The sequence below is a fragment of the Plectrocnemia conspersa genome, unplaced genomic scaffold, assembly GCF_051122295.1.
Source record: "Plectrocnemia conspersa isolate PC_06_02 unplaced genomic scaffold, ASM5112229v1 ptg000010l, whole genome shotgun sequence".
Lineage (NCBI taxonomy): Eukaryota > Metazoa > Arthropoda > Insecta > Trichoptera > Polycentropodidae > Plectrocnemia > Plectrocnemia conspersa.
This window is the reverse complement of record NW_028277174.1, coordinates 5,585,679-5,598,602: the sequence shown is the minus strand read 5'-3', so window position 1 is coordinate 5,598,602 and position 12,924 is coordinate 5,585,679. Positions and strand designations below refer to the sequence as shown.

The window sequence follows — 12,924 nt, the reverse complement described above, 5'->3', positions numbered from 1 at the left end:
ATGGTCGGTGGTGCAAGGAGATTTTACGCAACTGTAGCGTATAGAAAACGTTCAAAAGAATTCAGCACTGAAATTTGTCGGTGTTAACAACAACTTTAGACCAATTAAACGGACTTGCGAAACGATTGAAGTGATTAGCGTGCTCCGCCTATTAGTTTTGTTTAATTAAATCAATTTCGTCAAGTAAGTGAGGCTAAGTGTGGTTAAAACAGACTTAATACATAATTATTATATCATGCTAGAACCGACAAAACAATTATGATTGTTAAATTCAGAATACAATTAAAGAAATGTTTATATCACTTAGCAATATATTTTTTTTGAAAATGATACCTTAGTTGCAAAATTTATGATTTGTTGTATAGTGATTTCAATTTGTTTAACTAAGCTAAATATTTTTTAATAAAGTCATATAAGTTTGGTGTCATAATGAACATTTTAATTTTATTAAATATGCTGCAGAATTTAACATGATCGTATCATAAATTATACCTACTACAAATAACGCCCTAATATTACTAGAAACTATTAACAAGGTGCACAGTATTGTATTATATATCTGGAATTGTGAAGTAGCTGTATGTATATTTTGAGACTGAGAGCAATTAAAAAATATGCAATGGATTTGTTACCACTGATTTAAACCTAGTCTATTTCTATTCGTCCGAATCAAAATTAAGTTCAAGCCTATTTTTTATGTAGATATAGTTATTGCTTTTATTAATTTAACAATGCAATAGAGATATTGTTTGTTATAAAAATTTAATAACTAAAATTTGTCTAAAGATTAAAAAAATGTTAAATAAAAACATATTTTTTATTAGGACTATGCTTTGTGTGTCGAATTAAATTATAATATGTTGCCCCATAAAATTATTTATTTCATTTATATTTATTTCTGAACTTGGAAAGCGGTTTTATTTAAACTTAACTAGCTGTATCCAACCACTTGGATCTTCTAAACCGCATTTTCCGACAAAAAATTGCAATGGGCCACATATAAAATTTAATATTTTTTCTATGTATTACAAATATACTTTTTAAACAAAAGATAATATCATATTATTTTAAATGTGAACACTAGGCATGTTGTTTTGATATTTGAGCCGTTGATTTTGAAAGTGGGGCAAGTCCATTTTTTAAAAAAAAAAGTGTTAAAGCTAATTTTCATTAGAAATTATCTTAAAATTTCTGTTTTTAATCAATTAAAAATCATATCTATAAATAACAGCGTAAATTTTTTACTAATAATTTATTATGGTCAATGATATTAATTGTTTATTGATTTTGAAAGTGGGGCAAGTCCACAAAATAATTTTAATAAAAATTGAAAAACGTGTTGTGTTTGTTAATTTCCATAGTTGAAAAAACATTTTTTGGAGTCTTACAGACTAATGGTTTTCACAAAAGAGAAGAATGCAACCGAGAAATTATAGGGAAACGCAAAGGACTTGCAGTTTTAAATATTATTTAGATACCAAAGGAGCAAAAAATTTAGTATGCAAAAGTGCGATTCGCTCATTGAATCAAAAACAAATCTGATGAATCAGCATGAACTTCATTTAAAAGGGGCCGAACTAGCTAGAAAAGCTTTACAAGAAGATAAAGCTCTAGCATTAAAAAACCCAGGAAACTATTTTGCTTTTACATTTGCTTTGCAAAAAGCACTACCATACCCTAAATTGATAGATTCTGTTTCATAGTATAAACGAAATATGTATGTTTTCAATTAAGATTTCCACAATTTACATGATGATGAAATTCATATTTACACCGGGGATGAACCAACTGCTTCTAGAATTCTAGAAGATCAAAAGAAGTAGCTTCTTGTTGTTCAAAACATCTACAAAATATCACAACTCAAAAACATATTATCGCTTATAGCAATATGTGCACAAATAGAAATATAATGTTAGGCTAATATGGATAAAAATTGTTTGGTCTAGCGATAGCAATATAAATATTATTCATCATAAATATTAAATTGAAGCCAAATCTAACAACTAACACTGTTTTGTAAATATAATGTTATCATATTTTTTTTTACAAACATGCTGTATAGTAATAATATTTGAAATAAACTAATTGTATAACTTTCAATTTAATTATTGCATGCTAAGCAAAATTAATTTATATAAAATTCAATAAAATGAAAAATGTACTTGAAAAACAATAAAATCGCTTTACATTCCAGTCCAATTTCCGTTAAATCGTACTATAAATTGTTGCAGTTAAACTGAACCATCACAATCGAATTCAGTGTCTTCAACTGATAACATCGTCTTTATAAAAAATGTTCGTGTCTAAAGTGTTTGCTTTGTTGGGATTGGTAGTTGCTTGTAACGCTTATGCGGTACATGGTCCATATGGACTCCATGGACAAGGAGCGTATGGTCTTGGGGGACTCTATGGCGGAGGTCTCTATGGTGGAGGTCTCTATGGCGGTGGTGTCTATGGAGGACTCCAAGGTGGACACTATGGCTACGGAGGACACGGACATGCAGTATCCACCCAAAACATTGAAAGGCACGATATCGCTCAACACGGACACCACGGAGGACACCTCGGAGGAATCTACGGTTTAGGAAACGGATATGGCTATGGACACGGGCATCACCATAACACTTATGTGAGATTCGAGAAATAATTTATTTAAAATAATGTGTTGATATTAATAAAACTAAAATATATTATTAGGCCGTTCCAAACTACAAATTCGACTACGCTGTAAAGGACCCTCACACTGGTGACAACAAAAAGCAATGGGAAACTCGCCACGCTGACCACGTTAAGGGAGGATATTCTTTGGTTGAACCTGATGGCTCTGTAAGAACTGTGGAATACGTGGCAGATGACCATAATGGGTAAATACTTTTTTTTTGCTGTAATATTTTATAGATATCATAATCATTACTTAACTATTTCAGATTCAACGCACTGGTACACCGATCAACAAACATTCATCCAACACACTATCATAGCTACCACCATTAATTTTTTTCTGATTTATAACTGAATGCTATTGTTGTATAATTGAAATGTAAATTTGTGTATATGTTATTTGTATATATTCCAATAAAAGATTAATATCTCATTAAAAAATATTTTGTAATTTCTTATTTCTTTAAACTTATAATACAACTTTTTATAAAAAAAATATTTATACGTAATCGAAAAAATACGCAGTATTAAACATATTGCGTATTTTATATTAAAAAGTTATATGACATTTTAATGTCTATTGTAAAAACAGTGCAAAGACTTTTGGGTTTTAAGAATAGTTTGAAGAGCGCTGTGTTTAATATTTTTTTTATTAAAATTTACATTCACATTACATCATCAATTTAAAAGCAATGTTTTATTTTTGTTTTCTAAATGAAACTCTAAACTTGCATTTAAAATTAAAGTAACTTATTAATTATTGTATTTTTATTTTAATAAAAATAACATATTATTATTAATTAATTATTCCCAATCTTTTAACATAAATAAGCTTGAAAATGGTTTATTAGTAAATAAAATCCGCTATGCGGGTAATTTTAATGTATGGAAAATGAGCAATTTCTGTTTCTAATAATTATTAATATAAATGAATGTATCAAATTTTAGATGTTTTATGATCTAAATTTGTGTTATTATAGTAGCAATATTATTATTAAAATGCAATAAAAAAATATATTGCGCGTTCATATTTTTTTACTTGTTAACTGTAGTTAAAAAGTAAAAAAAGTTTTTATTCAAAGAAAAAGTGTGTTCATTCCTTTATAAACATGTTATCTTTATTATCCTGTTTCGCCCAGGATAGATTCAAGCTCATTCTTGATTTATTTTTAATACTTGGGTACAATATTTATGTTAAGTTTATTGTTTTCTAATAGTTAATTGGTTACTTAAATTTTAATTAGAAGTTCATGTTTCGTTATTTACATGCTACTTACTTTTTTCTTGCATCTGATTTGCCGACGTTTCGAACATCGATGTTGGGGTCATCTTGGGCACAATCTGGACCTTATGCCAGCCGCCGTAGAGTTTTCAGGTGCTTCGTCTTTTATTCGATCTTATAATTTATTATTATTTTTTATTTGTTTGTTTGTTTGTTACTAAGGGAACAATTGCTATAATTTTCGAATTGGTATGTTTAAATGTATTTATATTTGTATGAATTTTACTAAAATTTAATTAAGCGTGGCTTTAAACCGGTAACCAGGTATTTGAAAGTGTTTTCGTGTCTCTTTAATTTAGTGTTATTTTTCGAAGTGCAATTCCTTCTCTATAATTTTTACAGCTGGGTTGCTTAAAGTTTTGGTTGAATCAAAGTATATATGATGATTTTCATCATAAGTGTGGTTTTTATGTTCTACTATTTGTTGCGAAATCCTACTGAATAATCAAAAAATATTCTAATACAAGCCCTTTGAGCGGTATCGCCGTACATGTACGGCGGTTGATCTTTCACTGTTTTGATGTACGCCAGATAGTTAAATATTTAAATATTTAACCAAAGAAATAATAAATACAGAGAATTAAATGTATATAATATATTTTAAATTTGATTTATTATAAATGATTTCCATAGAAAATAATATTGATAAATTAAAGAGTACGGAATAAGTAGACATTACAAAAAATATTTTATATTATTTGTATAAATAAAATTGAGAGCATCTGAAATGATATAAAAAAATCCACAAAAGCTTAATAATATATAAAAAAATATGTAAAATAAATTAACAAAATTTAATAATAGAAAAGTGTTGAAAAAAATTATTTATACTGATACAAAAAAGTAGTAATATAAATCAAAACAATAAAACGTTGAAAATATAGCTAATTTTTTCGATAATTTACTATAAATGCAATATAAAATATGTAATAATAAATAAATAACGTCAGAAATATATATTGAAAAAAACGTAAAATTAAATCACTCACAGAAGTATGCTAACAAATGTACATAAATTGACTCACTACTCAAAGGGCTACTAGAAGCAGATAAAATTTTAAAAGAAAAAGAAAAATCTCCTAAATATATTTTAGATCTCATAAATAGAAACTCTTATTACTCGACATCATCAACTACTCGAGTATCGAGTAGTTAATGATGTCGAAAAATGTAATGTAATAAATAAATATATAATTAATGAAAGAGTAAGCTTAAACATATATTTATTTAAATTTTAAAAACAATGAATAATTAAATGTCTCATTTGTTTTAATAAATCTCGTTGTTAAGAAAACTATTGACGTTGGTCTTATGGTTAACAGTGAGTTAAATAATAAATATAATCTTACCACCCGCTTTTTAAAAGTATACAATTTCTTGAAATCCTCCTTTGAAGTTTCTTCTTTACTGCATTAAGCCGTTAATTTTTCTACTATCGATAAAATGATATCTTATAACTTGTATAAAATCGGCCGAAATTAATATTTTACACATCCAAATCAACACGATACAAAAAATATTTGGATTTTTTCCCAAATTTAGCTTGCGAATGTTGCGAAAAAATCTAAATCTTAAGAGTCGGAACGTTTTCTTTGAGGATATTAAATAAATATGTAGTGTCATTTTTATGTTTTTTTTTTTAAATATAATAAACAGGTACTGACTAATTATGAATATTTCGTGTTTTAAACAATAAAAAACGTTTATACAATATTCCTTACATTCAGGTATTTCTAAAAATATTTTATATGCTGAGCCATTATTATGTTATCTACTTTGAGTACTAGCACTAAAAATCAATTAGACTATTGTAAACAAATTTTTATTGTTTAAAATTTTTAAGACTGTATACAAATTATTTTTAAATACGGGCGGCAAATCTTTCTTCTTTTTTTTTTTTTTTTTAAAATCTTCCGTTGCAACCTGATCAAAAGCCGATTTTGATCCAATAGCAGTATTAATGGCATCGGTACTACTGATACTGCAAACCCTAGTTATTACATTAATAAAAAATCTAAACCCAAAAGTTTACCGCGAAGTCTTAATAAAAATAAAATATATTCTTCACTGATTTTATTGATAAAAAATATATCGAGTAGCATATTTAAATAAAATATTATATACAGAATGCCATATAAATCATATAATTAATAATGGTAGTTATTGTGAAGATGCACTGGGTGAAGATTAGCTGAACGATGTACTACTGCGTTAAATCTGAAAAAATAATTAATGTTAATATAATTCCATATTTCACTAAATTATAATTAAAATAACTTACCCATTGTGATCATCAGCAACGTATTCTACAGTTCTTACAGAGCCATCAGGTTCAACCAATGAATATCCTCCCTTAACTTGATCAGCGTGACGAGTTTCCCATTGCTTTTTGTTATCACCAGTATGCGGATCCTTAACAGCATAGTCAAATTTGTAGTTGGGGACGGCCTATTATGAAAATCAAATTAATTATACAATTAAGGGTGAGTTAAAAGCAGTTATATTTTTATTCTTACATATGCGTCATATTGATGTCCGAGTCCATGGGCGTATCCGTATCCTAATTCATTGCTTCCTCCGTAGAATCCTCCGTGGTGTCCATGGTGAGCGATATCGTGCCTTTCAATGTTCTGAGTAGATACTGCGTGACCGTGTCCTCCGTAGCCATAGTGTCCACCATATGAACCACCATAGTTACCTCCTCCGTAGAGTCCCAAAGGGACATATGGTACGTGGTGAGCAAGATCGTGTCTTTCGATGTTTTGTGTGGATATGGCTAGTCCATGGCTTGGATAGGCACTGCAAGCAGCAACCAATCCAAACAATACGAGTAACTTAGACACAAACATTTTCAGCTATGTTGTTTTCAGTTTGAAACACTGAAGACGATTGTATTGATTGGAACTGTTCCACGGCAATTTATATATGAAACAGAAAGTCAATATGCTCTGTATTAATTAGCGTTATAAATTTTATGTCAAAATTCAATGTCGAATTCCATTTGTAAATCAAAGTAGTGCAAATCAAAATACATGTCAAAATAATATCACGCATCGTCACTATTTCAAAACCAACCCCATTTCCTTTCTTGAATTATATAAAAATGCAGAGCTGGCTGTTTTTAGACACATTCATTGTAAAGCCTTTTGACTGAAGACATAATTTCTTCCAAAATGTTTTCTAAGCTAATAGCACTGGTAGGTCTCTTTGCTGTATGCAATGCATACGGACACGCTGTGTCAACTCAAAACATAGAAAGACACGACATCGCTCATGATGGACATCTCGGTCATCTTGCTCACTACCGAGAAGGCCTACACGGCGAGCATTATGGTCTCGGTTATGGATACGCTCATGGTCACGGACACAATTACGATACTTATGTAAGTAAATATTACTCCAATTATATCATCCACAATTACGTATACAATTTTATTATGAATACAGGCTGTACCAAATTATAAATTCGATTACTCTGTGAAGGATCACCATACTGGTGACAATAAAAATCAATGGGAATCTAGACACGGTGATAATGTTAAGGGAGCTTATTCTCTTGTAGAACCTGATGGTTCAGTCAGGACTGTTCAATACACTGCTAATGGACATAATGGGTAAGTGCAAATATTTTTATTTATATTTAAATAGTGGAATTCGACTTAATTTTCTAAAATATTTTTTACAGATTTAATGCTCATGTGCATCGTTCAGCAACCATTCATCCGATCAACTATCACCATCATATTCATGGCTTCCATTATTAAATAGTAAAATACTGTATTCTATGGTAAAAAAACCGACGTCCTAATATCGTTTTTTTATTATAAATTTCCAGATTGATTTATATATTATATTGATTTATATATACATATATTATTATGTCAACTAATATATGTATGTTTATAATATGTACTGAATAAATTAAAATCTCTTTAATAAATCTGATTTTTACTATCGAATTAATTTGGTTTTATATAGTTTATTGTTGAGTAACATTAGTAGTATACACGTATATATATATATATTTTAACAAATCATAAAACATAAACATGCAAGGTAGACAAGAAAGATAAGCACGACCGAAAATTTAAAAACGCATTTCTTCATGACCCAACGCATGAAAAATAACAGGAGTAAACATTAAAAACACAGTTTACTATAATAATAAATAATTTGCTACAGAAATAAACTTCCTCATTTAAAGGTAAATTAATATCAATAAAATCTCTGATCGGATAGTTTTCGGAGTGTTTTAATGCTAGATTTAGCGTGGTCTGTGCTTGGAAATATTTTTAAGTAGGAATCCAATTGAAATATAAATGTCACTATTCATACTACCCTCGCAATTGTACAGGTTACCTACCTCTGCTGCTGCCGTGCAACCTCAGAACATAACGCTTCCGCCACAATATTTGCCTTTGGATACGCAAGCAGCAAAATATTCTTCTCCAACTTTTCGACGCACGTGTGCTACACCAAGGATCGCAAAAAGGCCGAAATCACGCAACTGAATATATAGGTCACTTCAGTGAGACTGGATAATTTAACCTGCAATCTTGTTTTAAAACTCAAGTGAGCAATTCCTTTGTATAGTTCTTAGAATTACGGTTAAAACTAACTGCTAAAATATTTCGGTTAGACTATGCACTTTTAAAGAAGTACACACCAATTTAAGGGTTGTCCCATTATTATGGCCAAGGCTGTATATATTAATAATATTAATGCTGATTTAAAAAAAAATGTTATTCATATCTGAAAAACGCAAAAATGAATCTGTTATAAATTATTATTACATGTCGATTAGCACGATTTTTTTTAATAATATTTTGGAGATTTAACTTTTCATGTTTTATTGTAGTATTTAAAAAAATATTCGCTTCCTTTAAGTAAAGACTTAAATCGTATTTTTTTATTCTACCAAGTATACGGTTAATGGAATATGTTACAAAAATCACGCTTTCGTGTAATTTTCACATTTGAAGTAAATAAGTATAATTATAACGATTTATATCATAGAAATTAAATTGATTTGTTGTATTTGTCTATATGATGCAAAAATATATACTTCAAACTTTCCCATATTAAATTGTTATAATTATATTTGTATAACATATTTAAAATATAAAATTGATTGTATTTGGAATTCAGTTATTCGTTTTAATTTTACTATTACATTTATAAAAGTTGTGTCAATTAAGGCAAATTATTTAAAAATAATGTGTTATTATATAATAAACTTAATTAAAAAAAACATATGATACTATTTAAACAAATATTATTATAAAAAGATATTTACAAAATCAGCACTCATTCCTAATCAAATTATGATGGTAGATATAATAGTGTGTCAAGTAAATGTTTGCAAATGCATTGTATTTAAAAATGTTTAGGAATTAATTAAATATTTCCATTTTTAATAAAAATAAAATAAGTTATACAATATAAATATTTATTTATTAGAAATTTTTTTTATCTAAAAACTACAAACTAGGTAAATTTATAAAATTTTTTCGGTATTGATTTTTCACTTTTATGAACAGAATTATCATTACTGTTTTTTTATAATATATATTATAGGATTTAGAAATATTTAGCTAGATATGAGTTAAAAAAAATTGTAATTGGATATGATAGCTTTATTATAAAATATACATATAATACTATTTACACAAATAATATTTTACAATCGTATATACAAAATCAGCATCTATTTGAAATATTTGTCGTTATTTTATTAATGATGGTAGCCATGATAGTGTGTCGGGTGAACGTTTGTTGAACGATGTACCAATGCATTGAAACTGAAAATGTTAACGTATTAATATAATATAAGATTTTTATACATTAAAAATAGTTAATAATTATGTATTTACCCATTATGGTCATCTGCGACGTATTCCACGGTTCTTACAGAGCCATCAGGTTCAACCAAGGAATATCCTCCCTTAACGTGATCGGCGTGACGGGTTTCCCATTGCTTTTTGTTGTCACCGGTGTGAGGGTCCTTAACGGCGTAGTCGAATTTGTAGTTTGGAACGGCCTAATAATATAGTTTAGTTTTATTAATATCAACACATTATTTTAAATAAAAGATTTCTCGAATCTCACATAAGTGTTATGGTGATGCCCGTGTCCATAGCCATATCCGTTTCCTAAACCGTAGATTCCTCCGAGGTGTCCTCCGTGGTGTCCGTGTTGAGCGATATCGTGCCTTTCAATGTTTTGGGTGGATACTGCATGTCCGTGTCCTCCGTAGCCATAGTGTCCACCTTGGAGTCCTCCATAGACACCACCACCATAGAGACCTCCACCATAGTGACCTCCGCCGTAGATACCTCCGCCATAGAGTCCTCCAAGACCATAGGCTCCTTGTCCATGAAGTCCATATGGACCATGTACCGCATAAGCACTGCAAGCAGCCACCAACCCCAACAAAGCGAACACTTTAGACACAAACATTCTAGTATTGGCGATGTTTTCAGGTGAAGACACCGAAGACGATTGTGATGGTTCGATGTAACTGCTACCATTTATAGTGCGAAAAAATGAAATCGAATCGTCCTTTCATTTTCGAGGCGAATTTCATTTATTTTCAAGTATATTTTTTCACTTACCGGAAAATGTTAATGTTATGCGATATAATTAACCATCACAATTATTTTATAAAAAGTATTATAATTTTAATTATATAAATAAACTTATAACGTAATTAATTTATGAAATGATAATATTCTGAAATTAAGTTAATTTAATATTAAAAAAATCATATATTTGTTAATATACTAAAAGGTATTGCGACAATCTATAGCTAAATGAACCCTAGATTGTACAACTAATACGCAACGTTATAATTCCAACTAATTATAAAAGCGAAAACAAGTTTAAGCAAATTCGCGTGAAACGATTTAAAATTGCAGTCTTTGGTTTTCTTCCAATAACAGTATAAATTGGAACGATAATCCAAACTGGTCACAATCACCATCAGTTCTTCAAGCTGAAAACATCGTCCATTCAAAAATGTTCGTGTGTAAAGTGTTCGCCTTGTTGGGAATGGTGGCGGTTTGCAGTGCCTATGCAATTCATGGTCCTTATGGACTCCATGGACAAGGAGCATACGGTCTCGGAGGACTGCATGGTGGACAATATGGAGGAGGTCTTTATGGTGGACATTACGGCTACGGAGGACACGGACACGCAGTATCCACCCAAAACATTGAAAGGCACGATATCTCTCAACACGGACTTCATGGAGGATATCTCGGAGGAAACTATGGCTTAGGAAATGGATACGGCTATGGACACGGACATCACTATGACACATATGTGAGATTCGAGATATACACCTACTTACTATGAAACAATTTTTTATTAATAATTTAACTTAAATATATTATTAGGCCGTCCCAAACTATAAATTTGACTACGCCGTTAAGGACCCTCACACCGGTGACAACAAAAAGCAATGGGAAACCCGTCACGCTGATCACGTCAAGGGAGGATATTCATTGGTTGAAGCCGATGGTTCTGAAAGAACTGTGGAATACGTTGCTGATGACCATAATGGGTAAATATATTAACATTAGCTGTATTATTATATAGATATCATAATTAAAACTTTTAATTTCAGATTCAACGCGTTGGTACACCGCTCAACAAATATTCATCCAACACACTATCATAGCTACCACCATTAAGACGATTTCAAAATTGAGTGCTGATTTTATGTAAATGAAAAATAAATTTGTATATATATTATTTGTTTATAAATAGTTCAATAAAGCTTTAAGATGCAACTAAATATTTTATGATTTTATAAAAAAACTTACATTTAAAAAAAATTATTATATCAGTTTTAATATAAAATAAATAATATTATTTTTAATTTGTGGTACTTTACTGTACGGTATTGTACTGTACTGTAACTGTGGTTTAGAAAACTGATATGGCTATGGATATATGCTGCAAGGACTAAAAAAGGTTATTTTGGACATTTTTGTTTGAGGAGGACGAAGAAGGACAAAGGATAACATTTCTAAGAATGTCATTTTGTCACCATATAAATTATTTTATTTTATATATTATTGAATAAATTTGATATTTGTTACATAACCTTTTCTTGGAGGAGGGTAGGGCTCCTTTTTGATTATTGCGTAGGGCCCCGCACTCGCCAGAGCCGGCCCTGTTACCTAGTAATGACAATGTCAAACTTTTAAATACAAGCTTGGATTTTAATAAAAATACATGCTAAGAACTACAGAAGCTATAATTATTAAATATATGTTAAGTAGACTAAAATAATGATTTTATTTTTATTTTTAATAGCATAATCGTACAATGAACAAAATGCTCACCGTGCTCCTTAATTCAGTTTTAATCCTCGAAAAAGACCCTTCTTCTGAACAGTAAGTAAACATTTTTATTTTCCTTTGAATATTTATTAACTTAATATAAAAAAAAAATATCGATTGATTCTAGGGGAAATCTGGCCCTACTGCGCCCCTGATTATACACCTCGGCTTCAGCCTATTTAGCATATAGTATAATATTGTTACGTGGGTCTATGTGAGGCCTTTACATCAAAACGCATGCGCCTCTCAATATTCACCTCTCGGATCGCAACAATATCTATAATGAGAAATTCATAATAATATTTGAAAATTGTTGAAAGTTAAGTATAAATAATCAAATTCGTTACCAACATATTAATGGTAGCACGTGTCACTAAAAAAGTTTAAATAATAACAGGGTGTATAAACACCACATTAAAATTACAATTACGGATGAACTACGTTGTTAAATTGTCTTTATATTTTTATTGAGAATTTTATCGGATACTCGAGATTTTACTGTACTCCCAAATAAAGATAAACAGTTGACACGATAAGACTTTTATGTATATACTATGTTTATATTTTTATTGTTTAATCCTTTATATAGAATATAGTATAAAAGCGGTCATTAATAATTATAATGACCTAACA

At 29.6% G+C, this 12,924-nt stretch overlaps 5 protein-coding genes across 5 annotated transcripts; 3 read left to right on the top strand and 2 right to left on the bottom strand.

The window, feature by feature from the left end:
- The first annotated feature begins 2,293 nt into the window (after positions 1-2,293).
- On the top strand, positions 2,294-2,994 carry LOC148230440 (uncharacterized). Its single transcript, XM_088195668.1, has 3 exons — positions 2,294-2,629; positions 2,698-2,864; positions 2,928-2,994. The coding sequence occupies exons 1-3, from the start codon at positions 2,294-2,296 to the stop codon at positions 2,992-2,994; spliced, it is 570 nt and encodes a 189-aa protein (XP_088051794.1).
- Positions 2,995-6,001: 3,007 nt separating this feature from the next.
- On the bottom strand, positions 6,002-6,839 carry LOC148230439 (uncharacterized). The gene is made up of 3 exons (XM_088194572.1): positions 6,460-6,839; positions 6,225-6,391; positions 6,002-6,160 (listed from the first exon to the last, which is right to left on the bottom strand). Exons 1-3 carry the CDS (start codon positions 6,790-6,792, stop codon positions 6,091-6,093), a joined length of 570 nt encoding a protein of 189 aa, XP_088050698.1. The 5' UTR covers positions 6,793-6,839; the 3' UTR covers positions 6,002-6,090.
- Positions 6,840-7,116: 277 nt separating this feature from the next.
- LOC148230438 (uncharacterized) lies at positions 7,117-7,707 on the top strand. The gene is made up of 3 exons (XM_088195667.1): positions 7,117-7,326; positions 7,391-7,557; positions 7,629-7,707. The coding sequence occupies exons 1-3, from the start codon at positions 7,117-7,119 to the stop codon at positions 7,705-7,707; spliced, it is 456 nt and encodes a 151-aa protein (XP_088051793.1).
- Positions 7,708-9,677: 1,970 nt separating this feature from the next.
- LOC148230437 (uncharacterized) lies at positions 9,678-10,402 on the bottom strand. Its single transcript, XM_088195655.1, has 3 exons — positions 10,052-10,402; positions 9,817-9,983; positions 9,678-9,744 (listed from the first exon to the last, which is right to left on the bottom strand). Exons 1-3 carry the CDS (start codon positions 10,400-10,402, stop codon positions 9,678-9,680), a joined length of 585 nt encoding a protein of 194 aa, XP_088051781.1.
- A 518-nt stretch (positions 10,403-10,920) lies between these two features.
- LOC148230436 (uncharacterized) lies at positions 10,921-11,736 on the top strand. Its single transcript, XM_088194574.1, has 3 exons — positions 10,921-11,266; positions 11,341-11,507; positions 11,571-11,736. Exons 1-3 carry the CDS (start codon positions 10,961-10,963, stop codon positions 11,635-11,637), a joined length of 540 nt encoding a protein of 179 aa, XP_088050700.1. The 5' UTR covers positions 10,921-10,960; the 3' UTR covers positions 11,638-11,736.
- The last annotated feature ends 1,188 nt before the right edge of the window (positions 11,737-12,924 follow it).